This window comes from Myodes glareolus, chromosome 10 (genome assembly GCF_982192425.1).
Source record: "Myodes glareolus chromosome 10, mMyoGla1.1, whole genome shotgun sequence".
In the NCBI taxonomy this organism is placed as follows: domain Eukaryota; kingdom Metazoa; phylum Chordata; class Mammalia; order Rodentia; family Cricetidae; genus Myodes; species Myodes glareolus.
This window is the reverse complement of record NC_142035.1, coordinates 65,930,079-65,953,842: the sequence shown is the minus strand read 5'-3', so window position 1 is coordinate 65,953,842 and position 23,764 is coordinate 65,930,079. Positions and strand designations below refer to the sequence as shown.

General features: G+C 42.5%; 1 protein-coding gene across 1 annotated transcript in view; it reads right to left on the bottom strand.

The window, feature by feature from the left end:
* Nucleotides 1-23,764, bottom strand: part of Ryr3 (ryanodine receptor 3) — a 369,298-nt gene that overhangs the window by 190,904 nt on the left and 154,630 nt on the right. Inside the window, exons 22-32 of the mRNA XM_087910876.1 lie at nt 23,474-23,578; nt 21,708-21,811; nt 20,071-20,154; nt 17,612-17,771; nt 15,662-15,809; nt 14,003-14,211; nt 13,271-13,445; nt 4,526-4,734; nt 2,777-2,952; nt 1,576-1,612; nt 45-208 (exon numbers count right to left, since the gene is read on the bottom strand). Of these exons, the coding sequence (XP_087767002.1) occupies nt 45-208; nt 1,576-1,612; nt 2,777-2,952; nt 4,526-4,734; nt 13,271-13,445; nt 14,003-14,211; nt 15,662-15,809; nt 17,612-17,771; nt 20,071-20,154; nt 21,708-21,811; nt 23,474-23,578 (1,571 nt within the window). The remainder of the gene's footprint in view (nt 1-44; nt 209-1,575; nt 1,613-2,776; nt 2,953-4,525; nt 4,735-13,270; nt 13,446-14,002; nt 14,212-15,661; nt 15,810-17,611; nt 17,772-20,070; nt 20,155-21,707; nt 21,812-23,473; nt 23,579-23,764) is intronic.

Genomic DNA, 23,764 nt, shown 5'->3' with positions numbered 1-23,764 from the left:
TATGGTAGGGAGGAAGGAGCCTTCTGGGAGCCCCCCCCCCTTACCTTTCATGGACCCGGCCTCTTTCATCTCCCAGGGTGACAGTCACGGTACAGTTTTTATTCAGGTCAAACTTTTCACTGTACAAATGGTAGTCCGGAGTCACCCATCCAACCCAGACACACGATGGATCCTGCCCAGCAAAAATGCGGATAGCATAGTAGCATTGCTGTGGAGGGGATAACAGGATGTGTGAGTGGGGTCTGGCTGGGGAGGAGAGCTGAGAGACAAAACCATTCAGTAGCTCACTTGGCTCATTTTTATGAAGAAGCACACACTGAATGTTTCTTTTCTTTTTCCTGAGTTGGATCTCACTTTGTAGCTCAAGCTGGCCTTGAACTTGTTGTACTCCTCCTTTCTTAGCCTGTGTCACCATGCCTGGCTAAGGCAACACACTGTTGAGAACATATACAACACTACACTCTAGACTCATAACAAGGCTTTTGTTTATGCAAAGTCTTGAGAAAAGAGCTGAAAAAGAAAATGGCTATATCCCAGCCACCAAATCTCTCTGTGTGGCCTTTATGCCAACCATAGGCAATGGTGAGGTCAAAGTTCCCCAAAGAGGATTGTACAATCTGTGAGGCTATCGCCTTGCTGTACTAATAGCTATGCACCAGGGGAGGCGACTACTTCATTCCTTTCTTTATGACAATGAGCAGGTTTACTTATTGTACTGTGTCAACTTTAACTTTTCTTGACGGAGACCAGAAAACAGAAAGAAAAAGAAAAAAGGAAGCATAGTTAGAGAAAGCTAGGCTTAAATCTTCGGCACAACTGATTATTATTCTGTGAACTTGGGTAAGTCTTTTGTCTTCTCTGTGCACAATATCACATATCTCAAAGGGGTTGTGATTAAGTCAAATAAATGGAAATTAAGTGGGACTGTACATAATTGCTGAACCGTAGTGTTCAGATACAGCAGGGTCATGATTTGCTGCAGCAAACATCTTGGCTTTGGTGTTGTTCAGTTTATGAACTCAAGGGGAACTTTACAGAAGGGGCGGCATGTATTTCTCCCATGGACACCAGCTACTGAGGGAGAACGGAAGAAGAAGGGAACTAGGAAGCATTTTTCCTGACTACTGTCGCTGTGGAAAGGAACCTGAAGTAGCTTCTCTCCTCCGGGATGCCTTCCTACCCCTTCTTTGATTGCTTTCAAGATTGCTCCTGGCACTGAACAGAGACACTAGGGAACCGACTCATAGAAGTTGACACAAAAGAGCAAACAAAAGGATTTAATTGGGACTCTTCCAACTCATGTTTCTTTCAATCAGAAAGGCAGTGATGGGTCCCTGGGGGCAAATGGGCAAGAAGGACACATGATGCCCAATTAGGAGCTCCGGGTTGAGCTCTGCTTTCTTTCCCTTATTCAACAAACACCACAGAAATGTTCTGGAAGGATCCAAATGTATATTAGGAGACAGAGTAATTGACAATTAAAGAAGATCTCTAGACAAATCTTTGCTGTGTGGGGCATATTACCAGGGAGAGCAAATCAAATAATTAAAGCCATAATTGAGCACATTTACTTACCGTTGTTGTTTGAGAGAGTATTTCTTGCATCTGTTTCCTAGGAGGAGGTAATCCACATTTTAGTCATCTGGTTGAATAGAGAACCCCACAGTTCTGACAGGCAATTGATCTACCTTTAACGATCAAGGCAGGCTTAGGAAACTGGCTGTTTTCTATACACAAGTGACTGCAACTAGTCTTGGGAGTTGCTCATTTGTAAGCTGCTGCCATAGGCAGTACTATGGCTTCCAGCATTCCCCTGCTGCAGGTTGTAAGTTAATGTGGAGGAGGATGGGGTGCTGTAATAACATAGGTAGAGAATGGGTTGCCACGCTCCCTCAAGCAGCTGTGCTTATTCAAAACCTTGGTGGAGAGTGAACTGCTACAAGAGATTTGGACAAGACGGCTTAGACAGCAGGCACACACCAATGATTAAAAATAGACATCAAAGGACAGAAAGACAGCAGAGAATTCATGCCTTATCAGGAAGGAAGAAATCACATTACTCGAGAGGCACACTGAGGCAAGGCTGGGAAATGCCCATAGCTATGCAAAGGTGGCAATTGGCCTTCTAAAATTTTTCATTTCAAACATAAGCAGTCTTTCTGCTCCCAAACTGCGAGAATTATGAACACAGAGAGGCCCAAGTTCAGAGATTCAAAGGAGAGCAGAAACATCCTCTCCAGATGTTTAGCTGCATGGGCTATTCTGTTTAGCTGCATGGGCTTCTTAAATTTGCAAGACACTTCCACACACACATGGCCTTGCATGAACTCACTCACACGTACACACATAGAGCCATTTCTTTGTGTGTGCATGTGTACAGGTACAAATGTGTGCATGCATGCAGGGCCACATGGATGCATGGGTGTATATGAGAATTTGCCTGGCCAGTGAGCACATGAGATCTTCCTGTTTCTGCCCCTCTAGCACTTGAAGTACAGGTATATGCCACCATATCTTTCTTTAAAACAAACAAACAAACAAACAAACAAGGCTATGGAGACCCAGCACAGGTCTTCACGCTGTCAGCAAACACTTTACAGACAGACCTATCTCCTGAGCCCTCTACATCCTTATTTCTTTACCTGACTGAAAGCAGAGAGGCCACCATAAACTCACTTCTTATGTTGTGGTTTAAGCACAAAACAAGCAGAAAGTCAACCTAAGAGCAGGTAGAGTTGGTACCTCTGAGAATTACAGGACTGTCCCACCCCCTCACCTCTTCTGGAAGGCTTCACTGTCTAGACAAGGGCTGTGGCTGAAAGAGGAGTGACATTCGACGGGCATGCTCAGGCGGCAGTAGATCATGTTGGCATTGCTGTTCTGTGTGCCGAATGTCTTGTGGGTCACCTTGAGGCACGGAGGGCTGTCCATGGTGCCATCAATCCTCACAACCTGGGAACATCAGCATGAGTCCTTAACCTGTCATATAGGAGGGTGTGACCTTGACCCTATCCCGCTGTCTCTCACCAACCTAACATAAAATAAGATATTCTGCAAGCTATGCTATTTATGATGTGGGCTTTGTCTGTTGAGAAACTTGGGATCTGCTCTTGGCTGGAGAAATTAGTATTGTAAAACATACCCATAGGTTCACTGCAAGACCAAGGATGATATAATATGATGGCCACATAATGCTGACCTTTTAAATTAGAGCATATATAGTTGACCAAAGATTTCCATTGTCAGGGGGCATCATTAGAACATCTTACAGAAAGGAACCAGACAGTCCCAAACTCAGGAAGAGCCACAGAAGCTCCTCAGAGCATACTTTCACCACACAGGTTTCTATCTACGCTTGAGTCCTAGCCTTAGAATTGATGTGCCTTGAGCCTTCTCTAAATCCTGAGACAATTCATGGCTTTGGAACACAGGTTCTATAGAATAGTAACCAGCAACATTAATAATTACATTCTTCATATGTGTATGTGTGTATGTATTCATGTGGGTACACATGTGTGTGTAAGCACAAGAACATGTATGCAACTGTGTGTGGAGGTCATAATTAGTCTTAAGAGACAGATTCTCTCCTTCTCTCGGAGCTCAGTAACTAGGCTGGGCTGGCTGGCCAGAAAGCTCCAGGGATCTTCCTGTCTCTGCCTCCCCAGCACTAAAATTACATGTGCCTTCTATCACACCTCCTATTTTTCCCAAGTCTAAAGTCTGTTAGTTTGCGAGAGGTTGTGAGACCTTCAGGATTTAGAACTACACTTCTAAAATAATGGTTATTCCACAACTGGAGAAATACAATCTTCCCCAGAACATGAGCATCAACAGGGGAGGAGCATTAAGAGCTGCTGCTTGCCAGGTTCAGACCTTCTAGAGGTGAGGTGGGGGGGGGTCTTAGAGTCAGGTTGGAGCAAACCACTGGCTTGCACCCAAGTAACACTGCAACGGAGTTGGTCCATTTGAAAGCATTCTTCTTTCTATGTTCATCACAGGAAAATTCTATATCAAAACAGATATAGAACCTGAACTTGGCTTCTTATAATCTGAAGTTCTTTGCTCTTCTTAAAGGTGGAAGTACCATAATGAAGTCTCACACTACAGCTTAAAATGCTAGTAACAGTACCAATGTAAACAAGGCCGCAAAGATAAGTTATGAGCATGGAGGGACACACATGTTTGTCGTATGAATGTCAAGCAAAAATGTTAAACTTTGGTAAAAAAATAATGTTGAAAGTGTCCGGACACTGAAGTACCATGATAATGCCACTGTAGGAATATTGACAAATAATCTGGTGTCCCAGCCTGGGAAGCAGTCTGAAAATTTGTGTACAATGCTGTTGTTTCTTGTAAGATATTGTAAGTTAAGGGCCTGCAACTGTAGCTATGAAGACCCCAGGCAGCGGTCGGTAGGCAGCTAGGGTAGGAACTGAGGTAGCCATTTCCTTTGACAGGAGACTTTGGGAGAACTTGGTGACGTGGTCTACTTGCCCTGCCGGTATCACCCAGGGTGCAATGTTACCTCTATGTGGGGATGATCCTTCGGCACGTTCACGAATGTTGGGAGGCGCTTGCTGAACCACACTGCCACGTCTCGGTTCATATTTACCGCGAAAGGCTCAAAGCCCTCCTGGAGGCCACACATGGTATAAAATTTGAAGGTACTGGCATCTGTCCCAAGATTCATGCGGCCAATCTGTGACAGCCCCAGAGAGCAAATGGGCACAAACCCTGTAGAATAGAGATTGTGGCTTCAGTGCAGAGGTACCATTGACGGGAGCTGTGGAGAAGCTACAGTTGTACTTCCTGTTTGGATTGGGAGTTCCATGAGTCACAATGGAAAACAACCTTCATCTGTCTTTTTAGTACACAAAATCAATAACAGGAAGCTGCCTGGACACAGCATTACCCTTAGTATATGGGAGAGAAAAATGAATTTTTTTCAAACTGATTTGTGAAAAAAAAATCACGTAGCTAAGAATATTCTCAAGATAGAAGAGTAAAACAAATACGAAATAAGTGAAATCTATTATTTATGCCTCATTTAAAACTGATCTTGGGGCCTAGAGAGATGGCTGAACAGTTCAGAGCACTGGATGCTCCTCCAGAGGACCCAGGTTTGATTGCCAGCACCTATGTGGCAGTTTACAACCATCCCAGTGCCAGGTTATCCAAAGCTCTCTTCCAGCCTCTGCCCGCACAGGATATGCGAGTGGTTTACAAAACTCATGCAGGAAAATATCATACATGTAAAATAAGTAGAAACAAATTGTGTAACAACAACAAATATATGGTGCCCGGCAGGGCACACCTGTAATCCCAGTCATTGGGAGTTGAGGCAGGAAGATCCAACGATCTAGACCAGTCTCTCTACACAGGGAGTTTGAGCCAAGGTCAGACTACACTGTAAGATCCTGTCTTAGAAAATAAAAACACAACTGAAAACAAAATAGACATAAAGCAAAACAATAAAGTAAACAAAAACAAGAAAATGATCAACTATGTGAGAGAACAAATATGTCAATTTCCTTTAATAATAATTTTAGATCTTTGGTACACACACTGCAATTAGTTAAAAAATGGCAGTATTGATTCTACTCTTGGATTTGAGGCCTACCCTATTGGAGGGAATTCATGGGAATGTAAACCTGGTTAAAAATACATGGCCCATGGAAGAACAACTTTTTTTTTAAAAAAAAGAACAACTTTTTTTAGGTTCAAGTAGGGTAATTCAATGCTGTTCTTCAGCTACACTGATATAGTGTCAAGCTGCCTTTTAAATATTTAGGAAAGTTTTATTCATGCTTCAATAGAGAAGTCTCTCTGCCCACTGAATGTTGGTGAGTGCTCAAAGAGTGGAGTGTAAGGGAAGAAGAGTGCTCAGCTTGAAAGAAGACACTTATCATTTATACCATTCCCTCCAAAACCATTCTGGAAGTGGCGGTGGAAAGAATGTAAGAGCCAGAAGTCAGCGAGTAGGGCTGTGACATGCCATCCTCTGAGAAAAGCACTAAAATTATAAACTCATTAGTAGTGTGGATGTCTACACGAAGTCTGCATAAGAATAGGCCTATCAACACTCAGGCATGGATGGAAGTGGGACTTAAGGGGCTTAACCCCTCACTAATAACTATTTGCTGTGGATAAATTCAGTAGCAGTGGTAGTTATAGCCTTAGTTGTGTCCTTATTGGCAATCCCATGATTTCCAATGGTAGTTCCAATCTAATGGTCACACAGATGACCCTAGTCAAATGAAATGGACCACAAAAATCAAACCAAAAGTCCAGAACCTGGGCAAAGAACTCTGAGGGATGAGAGGTCACTGACAAGATGGGAGGCAGAGAAAAAGAGCTGTGTGGGGCGTGTAATCAGAATGCATGCATGTACACGAAATTGTCAAAGAACAGAATCAGACAATAAAAAAGAAGTGACGGCAACTGTTCTGGGCCTCCAACTGCTCATCAGTGAAACGAAAGGCCACTCAATGGTCCTTTCTGTTTTGAGAGTGATGAATAGCAAAACTATATTGCTGCTAGTTTATAGGTTTCCGTCTTCCGTGTCTACTGTCTTCCTCACCTCCGCAGGACGACGAGAGCCAAGCATGTGCCAGAAAAAAATGCTATCCTTCCTTCCTGCCACCACCGTCATCTCTCCGAGCTCATGTCTATGACCTGATCATATTCAGAAATTCCGAACAGACCAAAGCAGAAGTTAAAGTTGTTTGGATTTCTTGTTTGTGGGTTATTTATAAATCATAATTGTAGACCAACAAATCAGGAAAGCAGGGAAAGCACTAATTATCTTGAATCGGGGAGGATGTGGGAGGCAGGCGGCTGGAAGGCAGCTGAAGCTGCAGAGAGGGCCAGGAAGAGAAGGAGCATCTCTGAGGCCGATGCCTCATGTAGGCACTGGGGTCCCCACAAAGAAAACGGGTGCCACTCCTAGGAGAAATTGTGTTACTATTAATATTTTTAGTGCATGAAATCATATGTTTCAAAAATACATTATCATCTTTTGGTTTCTGAAAAACAAAAGAGCAATTTTGAGAGCATTATATCAAACAGTAAGAACTTTTCATATTGTTCATATGTACTAAGGCCACACTGCACTCTTTGTAAAGTAAGTACTTATATATTATCACCCAAGCCACGGTGTTCTTATTATGTGTAGGCACTTTAGCCAGACAAGCTATGGGGCCACATGCCATGATGTTCTTATATAAATCAAGTCACATATGTGAAAACTGAGTCATCTGTATACTAGTTGGATGGTGTTAGAAATATGAACTTATATAGAATACATATGTGTAATATCATTGTTAAAACTAGAGAACATTAATGTTTTCCTGGCAGAATGACAGAGTCCTCTGATGGCCACCAAACATTGGGGCTGGACCTCTGGCCATGTCACTCCAGAGAGGCAGTAGACTAGCCAATCAGAAGCTGCCCTAGCAATGTTAGGCTTGCTTCTTATAAATAAGTTACTGGAAATCTGACTACAGAGTAGACTGAAGATTACCAGATCTTTCCAGTTCTTCAGTGGCACAGGGGCTCTGATATATGTTGTAAGGAGACTTCAGGGATGAGGAGAAAGTACCCCAGTCTCAGGAGCTCATTTATAGGAGGGCAAGGAAAGGAATTTAAAAGAGTGAATGTTTTTGATGTAAACCACCTTCCTCACAAGGCAGTACTTCAGTCCAACTGATAAAGAGCATAACTCAAGCCAGAAAAGGTGCTTTTATCTGAGAGCGCAGATATTAGGCACTCCAAGCTTGATGCGAGCAGAGACCAGGAAACTTTTAGAAACTTTCTTCTCCTTCCTTCTTTAGTAGAATGGTGGGATAGACACTAAGCAGGTGTAAAATTCTGAGTGGGAAGCAGCAGAAAGGTGACTTCGCTTAGAGATAGACCCACTGGCAACCAAAGGTAGGAGAATTATTATTCTCATTGAGCCTCCCGACCCCCCTGCCCACCTGCTGCAAGGAACTTGGGTTCTTCATCATTGTAAAGAGACAGCACTCAACTAGGAGGGAACTGAAGAACTGAGGCACCAGCAGACTTGACCAAGGTCATGAAAGGACTACCGTATGAAATGATCTCATACCCTCTGAGTCACACTCCAGCTGCCAGTCAGTTGATGGAAGGAAATAGATGGTACAGGGATGAATGCCCTGGACTGAAATGGAGGCATGTCCCAGGGTAGAGGACATTATGTGATAGAGTGGAGTAACTGTCCCTGCGGACTGGAGCCCTCTCTTCTGGGGAAAGTTAAACCCAGTTGGAGAAATACAAAGACAACAGCAGCCCAGATGCTAGGGCAATGGGAGGTAAGAGTGGGGCCCCCCTGGGGGGCTAAGGGGGAAGAGCTGCAGATGCTCAGCAATGCAATAGAAGAGATGGTAACTGTAAGGCTTGAACCAGGCAAAAGACATCTGGGAAGTCACAGAGGAAAGATGAATGTACATGAGGCACTGTCTTTTGGAGAAGCAGATTTGATAGCTGGCTGTATTTACTCAACTCTCTCCATCCATCCAATGGGTTTCAGTTGGCCATCTCACCCTTGGAACTTTTCAACTCACTGCATGAGTATTTCATGTAACTTTATAGTTTTGCATGATAGGTAAAGGAGAGGGGCAACAATCATGCAATAAACTACAACAGCAATAATTGTCAATCACTTTCTGAATGCTGGGTTTAATGCTCTACAGATTTACCCCTTCATGTCCATTTTATGGATGAAGAAACCAGAACTAAGGGAATTAAATAACTGTTCATTTTTTTCTAGGCAAACTGCAACATTACTATGTAGACAATATGGTCTCCAGAGCAAATAAAGGTGGAAACCAGGGTAACTCTTTACAGTTCTATTCTAAACTAATTTGCTTTATGGCCAGATATTCCTTCCCTCTGCAAATGATGCTGAATCATATAGCTCACTGTTTTGCCTCTAGATTAGGCTATTGAAGATACAGTCAACAGGCCCTCCAGGCCCCTTAGAGGAACATGTCTGCCTGTACACAGGGACCCACGTGACTCTCTGGAGTTTATATGAATAACAGAACCCACTTGGCAAGGCCATGTGACATTACCATTAGCACAGTTTTTTTTTTTATTGTCACAAACTAGAACTGTCACTACACACAGAGATCAAATAACCTGTAGTCCAAATGAGACTGGAGCTATAGGAAGAAAGGTAAATAAAGGGAGCAAAGATACCATCTCCCTCTGCTATTTCCTTACACTCAACAAATAGATGCAAATATGCAGACAACTTTGAAGAGGTTCAAAATTGCACACAAATGGAATTAAATCAATCCATGTATACAGAATGGCCATCTCAGAAAAGGAAAGAGAAGAAAGCATGAACTTAAAGTTTTCAGAAGATCCCAGGTTCTGGTAAACTTGGTGTCATGTGCATAGTATCTCATACTAGTTCTGTGATTAAGAGGAGAGCTTTGTTTTTTTGTTTTTTAAATCCCAGGTGGTTAGAAAAAAATCGATTATCTGGGAAATCCAAATGATGATAGATTGCCATTTGTTTTAATCTGCAGCCAGATAAGAGGAATATCAATAACAGTGTGGCAGAAAAAAAAATCTTGCAGAGAGGTGGTTAGATGACCTTGGGCCATTCCTGGGGGATATTTCTCTGAATGTCAACCATGGCATGTGCTTATGATTTTATTTACTGCTAAGCCTCAAGATGGAATTCAGAGACGAACTGGGAAGGCTGGAGCATGCATAGCATACTCAGGAAACTAGAGGCAACATCCAGTTTCTCAGCACAGCCTCCATCCAGAGAGAGAATATTAACAAGACCCTTTGGCACAAGGGCACAGATAGCAGGGGCACCTCCATCAAATAAGCTTTATTTTCTACCTCGTAGCTGTTAGCAGAGTCCTAGGATCTTTTTAGACTTAGACAGACCAATGGGCAGGAACATCACGGAAGGCTTTCCCCGTAAACTCCAAAGCTGCAGCAAGAGGCAGGATGTTCCTCAGAGGACGACACACCCCAAAGCCAATTCCAGATGTCTCATCCCAAGGTCTGGCAGGATCTTCAGGATTTTCCCTCTTTCATTTAAGTGAAGGAAATGTGAAGACTAACTGTAAGTTCTACTTTGGAAGCTTCTGAGCTTCCAGATAGCTGAGGCTGTGACAATATTAAGAGCTATGATGGTCTAGGCCAGGGGCCAGGAAACAATGAAACAGATAAGAGCTTGCCATTTGAGATGCAGGAGAGGACAGAGACAATGATGAATGCAACACTCTGCTGAGACAAAGGACGAGCTACACCCTGCAATGGTTGTTCTTATTCTTTCTCCAGAAGACCAAACAATTCTGACTGAGGATCTTGGATCTAGGATGATACACTGGTGACCGGAAGAGTGTGTCAGTACACAAGGCATTGTGCCTTAAGCGATTACAAAGCATTATATGTTTTGTTTCAACAGATGGTTCTCTTGAAAGTCAAGGCAAGCTCTGCCGCTGCGTTCCACATTTTGCACTGAACAAGTAGATGAGGTATGATTATCACTGGCCTCTGGCTGCTGTTATTAAAGCATGACACATCAGCTTCCTTTCAACCATCCCTCCACCAACTCCTGCGCTATCGCAGGGCTGAAAGAGCCTTCCAATTATCTTGTCTCTGTATTATTAAAGCAGATACAATACTACAGTATAATGCACAAACATATTACAGTACAAGCCTATTATCAGACAGCTTGCTAATAATAGAATTTGTTATTCTGAAGGTCAGATCATGTCCCTGCAGAATAAAGGCATCTCTTTCATCACAGCACAGATACTTTTTGAAAGATGAGCTACTCTCAAATAGTTCTCTCTTTCACAGCATCTCTCTGCGCAAATACTGGAGTGTGCACATTCTACAAGGTGAAGTACAGGGGCGGGTGTTCGGCTTCAATTAGACACGGATTTCTAGCATGAGAAGGCTGAGTCTTGACACATAAGGCCGTGACATACACCTCATCTGCATTGCCAGCTCTATCATTTATCCACCCCATATATAAAACCCTACCTTCTTAGGGTTCCAACCCTTCCTGAAGCTCCCTGCTACTACAACACTAACCACCTTGCATCTTGGTGGGGTTACACTTCTCCTTTGACTTATTTCATTCTGGATTCTTTATTCAACATTCAATTCAGATGCCACTCGAGCGAGATTTTTTTCACTCTGCATTAGTCACTTGCCGTTTATAACTTATGTTCTGCATTATTAGTCACCTTTCCTATTTTCATCTTACTTACTCCACAATTAGAAGGGAGCTTTTCTGCACTGCCACCACTTGCCTTTGCGCCTGTGTTAGACTACTGTTTCTCAGAATGTAAGGCATATATACATATATATATATATATATATATATATATATATATATATATATATACCACCAGAGTCTCTGGGCAGGATGCAGGCTTTGAGTCTGCTGTGGGGCTGAGACTCTTGCATTTTTAACAAGGTGGGATGTACCTTAAACATCAAGGCTTTATACTTGATGCAAAGCTATACAAACTTCACACAGCTCTCAACACTGCCAGTCAGAGAAGATTTTCATCTTTCTTATAAATAAACCAAAGACAGGTAGATACATAGTCCCCTTCTAGGTCACACAGTAGTAAAGCCAGGAAAAAAGTGTTGGTCTACGGACTTTTCCTATTTTTCTTTGGGGAAACACCTGGATTGCCTCGTTATCTTCCCGAACTCAGCGATACAGCACTGCACACGGTGGGACCCTGGGATGGCTCCCCTACACTGCACTGATATCTTCTGCTGTGTTCCCTCCCATTTGTATCCAAGGCTGCACAGCCGCCATTTATTCTGATGCCAATACCACATCTTCCCACTTAGCTCTCCAACCAGGACTTCCTTCAAAATGGATTTTAAATCTGTTAAAAGGCATTAAATTATGACCTCCACCTGGATTTAGTGATTCCTTTTTGGCTAGGAAAACAGGCTCAGCTGCAACCTCTCTATTTCCCCCAATATTAGGCTGGAAACCTCTTGAATGGTTCAGTTGGACATGCACACTGCAGACAACAGGTGTCTGTAAAAAGTACATCTTCCAGACCCCAAAGCTATAGAGAAGCCCTGTCTCTAAAAAAACCAAAAAAGGTACATCTTTATAAAGCTAAAACACTCTGTAAGAAATGAACATTTCTACCACATGAATATTGCTTTTTATGTTTTTGTTCTCCTGCTCATGCACGTACATATCCCTAGTGTTTTGGAGACCGACTCTGTTTTCATAACCTCTCAGAACTTCTGTGCTACAAGGAGTCCTAGTCATTTACAGAGGGGGAAACGAGATGCGAGGGGGCTAAGATGTCCCAAGGAGGCAGGTGTATGATGAGGGCTCTTGTCTCCAGCCTCAGAGCAGCAGCCTTCCGATCTGAACTGAGGAAGCTGCGTGAAGCACAGCACACAGCACAGGGGTGTGCACAGTGCTGTGCTATGTCACTGTCAGAATTTCATATCCGGAAGAATAATGGAATTTCTTCCATCTGTCCTTTTACTTTGGAAGACAAAGAATGTAAACCTCAGAGTGGTCAAGCAGTCTCCCTAGGAGTTGTACAGTTTAAAAGAAGCAAGCCTGCCCGTCTGCAGTCCAGTGCTCTTTCTTCATATGCCAGCAATCTGTGTGCATCTTGTTCATGCAGACAGGAAAATAATAAGCTAGAACTGCTCCTTTGCGACACTGGAAGCATTGTGCTTATTGTCCTCCATCTATGGCCAATCATAAGCGCAACTCTGCTTTGGTTTCACAGTGTGTTTGAATTTCAAAATAAATTATATTTCATTCAAGGGAACAGCTAAATCTAGCTTTTGTGTTCCAATGATTCTCATCAAAGCATCAAGTTCAATTACACAAACATGCAGAATGACAATTCAAATCAGAATAAAAGGATAACTCTTTAATCCACTGATTTTTTTTCTCTCTCCTGCCAAGGACATTCCACCATATACAATTAGCATTTCCATTGTACTAAAAGCAAGCCTGGGGAATCTTAAAATGTCAAGGCACAGGGCATGGAATTAGCTTGACTACAAAATTCATATTTACAAGCACATGCTGACTATCACCATTATTTGTCTGATTCTTCGGAAATTTCAGGATAAGGGATGGCCATCTCTCTCAGAATTCTGAGCATGTAAAGTATAGTGTACTCTCACTAGAATGCTGGGGAGCTCCAGCAACTCGCCTGGGTTTTCCTTCAACCGCACAGGGTAAGGGAGGGTGGGGTGGTGGATTTACCGTTCTCAATCTCATAGTCAGCAAAGGCAAGTTCAGAGCCTTTGTTGGTGATCAGTAGCTCCCCATTCAGTGTGAAGATCATAGAAGCATCATCCAAGTTAATCATACACCCAACCACATCTCCTGGCTGCCAAGTTCGTCCAAAATACCCGCTACCTTGATGCCACCGCTGACCCTGCAAAACAGGACCACAGTCTTAGAGAAGAAGAAGAAGAAGAAAAAAAAAGCCCAAGAATCCCAGAATCTGGAGATATGGCCACAGCAGCAGGATCTCCTAATGTCTAGTGGCAGATGATCTCTATAAGGAGGTCAGGAGCAGGGGTCTATCTTACAGCCGAATGAAAATGAGACACACAGCGTCATGAGACAAGGTGACCTGAGTGTACTAGTTCATAGTCAGCCTTGACATTAAACACATTTTTTTCTAGAACACATGAAAGTGTCTCAATATATCAGCTTTATAGAGTTAAGTGGGTTACCTCTGGAGCATAGCCAGCCATCTTGTGGGGAAGGGTAGATTACTAAAAGGATGTGGGATATCATCTTCCCCTTTTCCGGAATCAAAAACAAAGAAGCAATCACCATGAAATATTCAATCAATGTCTATTATCCAATGGTGGTGGCTATCCTCTCTGAAGCCTAAGACCCAGACTCCCAGTAATTCCAGCCTCCAAGGAAAATTCTGGAAAACTAACTTTGTAATGATGGAGAGTAGCTACTGAGCAGACTCACCCTGCTGCCTTCAAACACAAAGGCTTGGTCATCAGCCCCCAATTCAATGTCAGGACGACAGCCTGGCCTGGCCCAGCCCACACGCATATCTCCTCCGGTTACCACTTCGAATTCAAAGTACCATTTTCCAGACTTTACTGCATATGACCGCTCTACCCGGAAGAATCGAATCTTGTCTATGCTGACCTTCTCAACCGTGGGGTCAGCTACTGTGAGAAGCAGAAGGTAAGGAGGAGGGAGAGGTCACAGACTTTTAATAATTACATATTCCTCAAAGAACTTGAAACCAACGATGAAGATGGTCATAGATCTCTCACTGTGCAATAAGGCATTTTGTTTACACCATGACATTCATCATTATTAGCACATTTTACAACAACAACACAGACCACCATTTCCTGAATACTGATCTCATGGTGATTTCTTCACAACAAACTTATAAGGTCAGAATAGAAAAGCTGAGGGTCAGAGGGGTTCAATCCCTTCTTCAGCATCATAGTAAGCAGGATAAAAGCTCCGAATCCAGGACCGATTCCATCTCATGAACCACTGTGGCCTTTGGTACCTTCCAGGGTAAGCTGGTGATTTGGACAGTAAAAGAATTTAACTGGAAACAGTCATTTCCTGACTTCTAAATAATCTGGCATTCAAGTTTTGGAGGATGAGAGAAAATAAAAGTGATTTGTTCTGTCACCAGGTATCCTGAAAAGCTTAGCTACCTTAGAGAAAATATATTCGCCCCAGGGCTGGGTCACAGAAATGCACATTGTAAAGGTATCTGTCATGAGGCATGCACAGGTCAATTCAGATGGGGTCCCAGCACTAAGAGGGGGAAGAGAACAGGAGCTCCCATCCCTAATCAAGAGGCTGTCTGCAATTGGCAATCACTAGCAAAGGAAAACTTTGGTTTTTTTCCAATGGAGTCTCTCTAGGTATATAAACCATGCTGAAGGGAAGGCTTCATACCCAGCAGTAGGTGGCCAACACAAAACAAACTCAATGGCGTTTCCAAGATATTTTTTGCTTCATGTTGCTTTGCTTGGACATTGAAAAAAATCTTACTGATCTTTTGCTTGTATATTATGGTTTCCAATTTTGTGTTTTATGGATTTTTTGGGTGTGTGTGTGTCTCTTGTATTTTTTTTACTGTTTTATTTTTTTTAATTCTGTTTTAATTTTGCCTTTTTTTTCCCTAAAGGGAGAGAGAAAGAAGGTGAAGTTGTGGAGTTGGATGTAAGGAGCTGGGGAGGATCTGGGAGGAGATAAGGGAGGAGAAATCAGGATCAGAATACATTGTATGCATTTTCACTTAATAAAATCTATCAATGGAATAATGATTCACAGAAATCAAAGTCGCACCCCTAAAATATACTACTAGGCAGCACAAAGTGAACTTGGTGTGCTAGAAAAACAAAAAAAGGACATAAAGTTGGAAGGAGGGAGGGTGAGAGTAGGTTTAGAGTTAGGAGGAGGAGCAATGGTGAAATATAATGAAAACACATTATGTACATGTATGAAGTTCTTTGAGAATAAAATATCACATTTTAAGAACTGCACCATTTACAATAGTGTAAATTAGCCCTATTAAAAGATAACATTTCCCTATAAGGGAACCTACTTAGTAAACTATTGCAAGAATGAGTGATTACAGCTTATTACCTAGTTCTTGGTCCGATGGCTCAATGTTATATCCATAACCAACAAACGTCCGTACAGCTTCCCGCAGGCTGTCCCTATTTGATTTCTTGGTACGCTCGTCCAGTAATACATATGGCACCAGACGGGGATTTCTTTTGTTCTTCAAATCCTATGTGAAGCCAAAGGGAAGGTGCCAAGAAAACATATTTCAGTTTTAGAAGCAGCCCATCCTACTCACATACTCCTGACTTCTTGGCTGGCTCATACTAGTCGATTAGATTTCCCCATGTGGCTTGATATTTAGCAATGTGCGTATTTGCCACTTATCTTCAGGATTAAATGAGTATAAAAGGAGAAATCTTACTAATGTTCAAAGTTAGCATTAAAAACAACACTTTAATAATGCCAGCCTTCAAATAAAATGAAGTGTCATGAAACTGGTTAGCAACTTTCGTTCCCAAGGTAAGGCCGATGGGAAAGGTGTAGCTATTCCCTTGTGGAAATTCATGCCCCACTTAATTGTCAAACCCCCATCACATCAGGATCTTAAATCATCAGAAAGATGCTGGAAGAGTGGCAGAGGCAAAGTGTATCCATCCTATCACAAAAGGTCCATTGTGCAGTGGAGTCATCTCCAGTTCCTTAGGCGAGACTATGAAAGTAAAGAAATGACAACTGCAGGAAAAGCCGATCAAACTAAGATGCATGGTACCCTGTCCAAACCTCCCCATCCCCAGGCCTCCATGCTTTAATAGCTAAATTCCTCTTGCCTTCCAGATTTCCCGGAAGTAAGTTTGGAAGATTTCCTAGTCTGAAACTGAAACTTAAATAACCCCCACAGCCTTGTGCGTTTGAACATCTGGTCTCCAGCTTGTGGTGGTGTTTTTGGGAGCCTTGTTAAGAGATGAGGCTGGGGTGGTTCAAGAGAGACACTGGTAGGCAAGCATATAAAAGTTATAGCCTCATCTTCTTTTGCAGCCTGATCCAGAAGATACAAACAACATGTGCTATAAGCTCCTGGTGCCCCAAGCAAGCTACTGTGGCCATGTACTCCTACCAAGGTAGACTGTAAACCAAGGCCATGAGCCAACTCCTCTGCCCCTCTATCTTTAAGTTGCTTCTGTTGGATATTTTGTCATAGTAATTAAAGAATCAGCATAGAGGCCGAGGTATGAGCTAACTCATGTGAACTTTCTGAATACTAACCCTTAGTGATTAGTAAGATGAGGGAAATAGTTTAGGGAAAGAGCTGGGTCAAATGGCTTGCAATGAATCCTGATGCTAAACTCTGTTGGATTCCTTGTTATGAAGCCACACACACCTAACCTTGCAGTTAGGCTACTTCATAATCAAGCCAGGAGTTCCAGTTTTGTCCAAGGATCCTTAATTCGATGGCCCAAAGTGTGTGTGTGTGTGTGTGTGTGTGTGTGTGTGTGTGTGTGTGTGGGCTTCTGGGCAGGTTGGTTCACTCCTTTTCTGGGCTATTTTCCCCTTGAATTTATCTCAGTGGTAGATATTTTGGGGGCCATCTCAGAAGTACTGCTGATCCATGATGTTGATTCGTTTTCATATCTTATCCGAAAAATACTACTGGCCCAGCGTATTGATTTGTTCCTAACCCTGGCTTTGGAGGGTATGATGAAATCTTGACTTTATAGTAAAAACAGTAAGACAGAGGATGGGATAAAATACATCACCCTGTGTGTGCACTTTATCAGCGAATCTCTAACTACAGGAAAGATAAACTTTATCCACTTCTGCAACATTGAAATGATGCCTGTAGTCAATGTCAATGTGACAGTTACAAATTTCACTAGTCCCTGGTTCCATAAATAATAAACAAAGCACAGTGTGAGGGATAGAGGGCAAGGGCAGTGCCCACATTCCAATCTCACATGCTTCACAGCAGAATGACATTTTGATGGATGACCACATCTACTTCTCTAGCATGCTTGACCCAGCACTCCTCACCTGTTGAATGCCATAGGTCCATCCTTGTTTTATTCTGTCCTTTGCCCAAACATTGTGTGCATTCTCTGCAAGCTTATCCACTAAAATTTCTTGAGGTGGTAATAGCTTAACATCAGATAAATCCAAAGGCGCTGGCTTATACCCATTGGACATCATATAGCTACAAGTAAATACAAAAGTATAAACATTTTGAATGACTACACAAGATTCTCTTTTTCTAGATTTTTGCAAATTTATCCTTTGAACATTTCATATATGTATAACATATCTCTATCAATACCCTATTATCTCTTCCAATTGCTCCCATGCTCCCTCCAACATAACTCACTTCAAGTTTAATGCCTTTTAAAAAATAATGCATTGAGTCCATTTAGAAATTCCCATATCTGCAAAGGTGTGGGGTTATCCAGTGGAGCATGGGTAACCTACCAGTAGCCCCCTTCAAAGGAAACTGACACTTCATCCCTAGCAGGCAGCCAGCAGCTGCCCCAATGGCTCCTGGGTGGGAGTTAGTGTCTCTGGAACTCCTCCCACCTCTTGCTGACATTTTTTTCTACTTGATTGATTTTGTGTAGTTTTGTTGACAGATAATAGCTGTCTTCTGCAGATAGCCACAGCTGCTCTGAGTTCATGTGTGCAACAACCATGTAATGTCCACGGAACAGAATTTCACAGCATGTCTTCCCACCCTCTAGCTCTTTCTGTACCCTCTTCTGGAATGTTCCCTGAACCTTTGGTATGGGGTTAATACAGCCAGCCCATCTATGACTGAACACTCATAGTTCTTACTCTCAGTGCTGGAAACAGCAGTGAAGCTCTGTATTGACCAGCTTTATTTGAATTTATTAAGATCAAATTTACATACAACACACACACATACTCACTGAGAAAATGAGGGCACAGACAAAATCTCCCCTCTTTGGTTGGTAGATAAAGCAAACTCTATTTTATGTTCACAGGTGAAGCTGCTAATGTACCACCTTATAACTAATATATTCTCATAGACTTCAAAGTATAACACAAGAAAATAGATTCAATACAAATTCATTTTTATATCTAAGAAAACTATTTATGAATCCTGCAAATGACAGACACATTCAGCCTATGGCAACATTATCAGAAACCCTTCCATTCTACTTCAGAAAATATAATGTTAAAACCAGATTGGCAAGGATTAAAACCTTGAGCTAAAGGCTTTCTTATAAAATAGCACAGAATGGCTACTCATTCTTACAAAGCTCAACTTTTGTTCTTGGAATTAAGATAAAAAGCCAGGACAGCTAAAAATTTGTGAGCTTGAAGTGACTTTTGCAGTTGGCTCTCCAGTTCAGGAGTCACAGCCTCAAATGTCTATAATTTGAGACATAGAGACATAGCATGCAACCGTGAAAGAGCTTACTACAACTCAGGTAGGTGTATCATGTAAAGGGGAAGGTTAGATACACTACGAATAGGGTAACTATCCCCAGAGCAGCTAATTACATCCATGTGGGACTATCAGTTCAGTCAGAGATGCTGAAGGGCTTTAGGACTATGGACTGCCCAGGGTAGGGCAAGAACTGGAACGTGATAGTCTGAAGCCCATCCTGTAAAGAACACACTGGGTAGTACGAGATACGGAATCTGTTATAGTCAGAGGAAATGGCCCTGTCTCTACCATCTCAGGACAACTCCTGACAGACTCAACACACATCAATATATCCCGGTTCTAGCAGCCTCAGCTAGGATGTGCCTCTCCAGATGCCATCTCTTAGATGTGGCTTCCTTGACGCCAGGTGCTGTGTGGAAGAGTGACTCATCAGTGTGGGAGTTGAAGAAGGATGGGAATGGCGAGCATTTGGTTAAGGCTGGCACCGTTTTGGGTTCTATCACGACACTAGTGTTTTACTGTGTGTGTACCCAGGGCTGGCACTGAGGAGCAAGAGAATGAAACAGTGAATGAGCCAGCAGATGTGCCAGTGAGCAATTACCTGAATGTGTGACTTCGTCTGAGTATAGAGGTGGGGAAGACAGTAGGACACACAGATACAGAGAGGCGAATGGAATCTTGGTACAAATTCCCACTTTCATGAAGGACTTAGATGTTCGCCCAGTGCCAGAGGTGTGGAATGAATATCTGCAGTGACTAGAAATCATTTCCAAGCTGTTGCCAACTGCCCTTCCTATTGACTAAAGAGAGTGTGCTAATTTGAGGTCGGTATACCTCCTAGCTCAAAATTAAGCATAGTATTATTCGGTATGGGCAGAAGTAACAAAAAGAGAGGGGATCTTGAAATGTTTCCTTACAGTAGGCTTCTTCTGAGGGTCTCAGGGCCATCTAAGTAACTGGGGGAATATTCTAAGACGCTAGTATTCTAAGATGCTACCACCAGGTATACGATTTGTCCCCTGCCTTTGTACACAGGCCTCCACCCTTTCATCTTTTACACTCAGCTTGAACCATTAGAAAATTCACCTACTTTTTTGGCAGTTTGACTCTCTTGAGATCCTCTTCAGCAGCTGGGTTAACGTGAGCAATGTGGCACCCCAGGGCCAGCAGGGTTCTGTGATGTAACACAAGGAAGAGATTGGTGTCAACTGCAGGAGCTCTAACCCATGTCTGAGCTGGCTAAGAGGACAGAATTAATTAGTTTAGACCAGAAGTTGGCCAACATTTTCTGCAAAGGGACAGACAGCAAGGCTTTGTGTACATACAACTACCCAACTCTGCCAATACAGAATTAAAGTAGCCACCCATAAAATGCAAACAAAGGAGTCCAGCTTTATTGGAATGAAAATATATTTACAGAAACAGGTGGCTGGTTTGTTTATCCCACAGGCCATAATGTGCCAACTTCTGATTTAGGTGATAGCAGGCATAAGAACGTGAAAGAGAAGCTTGCTAATTGCCCCACATGGAGACATTTTCTAGTTTATAAATTCACTTTGAATTACATCAAGCACTTGATTTCATGGAATAGACAGGATTCTAACATCAAATCTTCAGGCCAGCAAATATTTACTAAGGGAGGTCAGTATAGCACCTTGAGCTATACTTGATGTACCAAGATGCTTAAAACTCTTTGGAGTTAAAGATGGTGGATAAATGAGCCTATGAGACAAAGCAATTTACATCTTTGTTATGTCAACAAGCCAATGTTCAAGTGTTCTGCACTGACAGAGAACAGGGAAATACAAAGAAACAACAGATAACAAACACAAAGTGGATTAAAAATTGGAGGTACCAATGTGGATTAGGAAATCTGGGTCTTTCTTAGGACTGTGAATGGGATTCATGGCACAATTAAAAAAATTAATAAAAATTTGGGATTTTAGTAATCAAACTGGTGTGGGAGAATTGTCTGTATTCTGTCAATCATATTTTAAATAAATGCTGATTGGCCAGGCAGTAAGTATAGGTGGGTCAACCAGACAGGAAGTAGAGGTGGGGTGATGAGAACAGGAGTATTCTGGGAAGCAGGAAGCTCCCTCTTCCATTTCTGCCCAGATCACCGAGAAGCAAGATGTAACCTGCCTGGCTGTGAAAGGTATGGAGCCACGTGGCCAACATAGATAAGAATAATGGGGTAATATACGTTACAGGAGCTAATAAGAAGCCTGACCTAATGGGCCAATCAGTTTATAATCTTATGGAGATCTCTGTGTGATTTTCTTTGGGATGTGCCGGCTATGAGGTACTAGGCAGGACAGAAACCCTAACAAGCTGGTCCTTGTGTTACATCAAACCATAATTTCCTTTTATTTTTAAAAATACCTTTTTTTACTTGATTTAATATCAATGACAAATGATATTGGTTCTTTGATTCTATTTCTCTCCTTATTCCTCCTGCCCCTCCCTGGCTGCATCCTACATTCCCACACCCCTTATTTCTAGAAAGCAGCAAATGACAAATAGTCTCTGGAGAAATATATATACTAAATAGTATTGTGGGTCAGCTCCTCACCATGCTAAGCTTTGTGATACGAAGAATCACCACTGCCTGGGATTTATCAGTGTGTCATGTTTGCCGACAAGGGGGACACACCTTTGCAGCTTAGCGACAATGCATCAGATCACCCCCCTCACTGTCTAGCCCACATTCAATGAAACACTCACTTCAAGGTTTCTGTTGACATCTGCAGGTTGTAATTCTTCTCAGTTTCAGGGAGCTTTGAAAACTCTACAAGGCAGGGGTGTTGTCTTTTGTTGTCATCCCGTATCTAGGTGACAACATGAGAAGGAAGAGAATTTAAGTTTTGACAGCTGGCTCTGCTCTGAAGAAAGAAATGGACATCGTTCGAGGGCCCAGGCTACATATACCAGTCAGACAAAGACAGTGACTTGCTGATAAGTGAACGCGCGTGCCTCTCTCAGGAATGGCTTTACACGGTTCCCAAGTTATCAATGGCTTGAACTCTGGTGGATTTATTTCTACACATGTATCTCCATTTACAACATGCTTTTCCAAGGAAGTAATTTTCTAAGTTGTATCTGTGTTTTTGTTAAAAGTTTGTGTCACCGTAATGCTACTGGAGGACAGAACGCTTCTGAACACGGCTACAGATACGGACCACACACAGAATCATGAAAGGACTATGGGTATGGACCACATGTGTAATCTCAAAAATTTTAATAGCCATGTTAGAAAAACAAAATAACTGGATCAAATTAACTTTAATGATGTATTTTATTTAGCTCTATACATGTAATATGTTTTTTATAAGAATAAGAATAAAATAATGTAAAGCTAGTCTTAAAAATCCAGTGCGAAGCTGGGTACAGTGGCACATGCCTTTAATCTCAGGACTCAGTAGGTAGAGGCAGGTGGATCTCAGAGAACAAGGCCAGCCAGGTCTATAGAAGACGACTCAGGACAGCTAGAGCTGCCATCTCAAACAAACGAAAATCCCGTGTGAGTTTTAGATCCACCACACAGCAAATCACAATCCTGACTAGAGACCTTTCAACTGTTCAGCAGCTTACGTGACTGCTGCACTGAACAGCCCGGACCCAAGCATCCACTTACTCCTTCATTAACTGTCATTTCATAAATGCTTGAATGTACTAATTGAGATTTTATGAGCTTACTAATGAGGTCAGATAGCTCCACCCCATGAAATCAACAGTCTAATGAAGTAGGAAAGGGTGATAAAATATTTGCAAGAATGAATGCAGTTGAAAAGTCCAATTGTGTTGAGTTCTCTGATGGAGAGACCTCAAGAGCATACTGCAGAGAAGAGATCATTCATGAGGACACTTTTGTGGCAGCTATGGACACACACATGGTTAGAGTGCAGGGATCTTTTCGGTAACTAACAGGAGTATGTATGACTAAAAAATGTCTGGGTCACACGAAGCTGTAAAACTCACCTATCCTCCTGCTTCCAGAAGTGACCTTACACAAATCACAGAGCAAAGTCAATTTACATTCTCCCTGAAAAATGCTTTCTAGTGCAAGAGGCTCCCTAACCCCCTCTGGTCTCCATTAATCTTAGCCATCCGTCTGAAAGCCACGTTAAACAACTTCAGATTCAAAATGATGAATCAGCCCGCTCCCGCCACCCACACAGAGCAGACTGCTTTTTCTGAAGGGAAGAGCGAGAATTGTGAGGTGTGTGTGTGTGTGTGTGTGTGTGTGTGTGTGTGTGTGTGTGAAACCAGAGTTAGGAGGTGAGCTGGGAGGTGGGTCCCCAGCTGCGCCTGTGAAGAGCTGGTCCCTTCAGTGCTGACTGGAGAACAGGCTGTTACTAACTGCAAAGGTTAGGCAGGTTGTAGGAAGAGGAGTGTTTTGCTTCACCGATTCCCATCCTCAATGACATGTTCAAGGAACCCTTCCTCAGAGTACCACACACTCCACTGTGTCTGGCCACGGAAACACATACTTTGCCAAAAGTCCAGCCAAGTTCGATTTTATTCATTCCCCAAAGCTCGTGGATATTTTCAGCCAGTCTGTCTCGGATCTTCTCTAGGTGAAGTGGCAAAACAACCTGAAGGGAAAGGAGCAAGAGAAAAGCCAGAACTACAGGCATGAACTGGATTAAAGTCTCAGGTGCTCCCAGCTGAATTCATTGTAAATGAGGAGGAGGGGCTGCTCTGCTCTTGGCCTGAGCTCCGTTCTTCCGAACTTCTCAAATTATTCCGCTGCTTTAGTTCTATGCCTCCACATGTCCAAC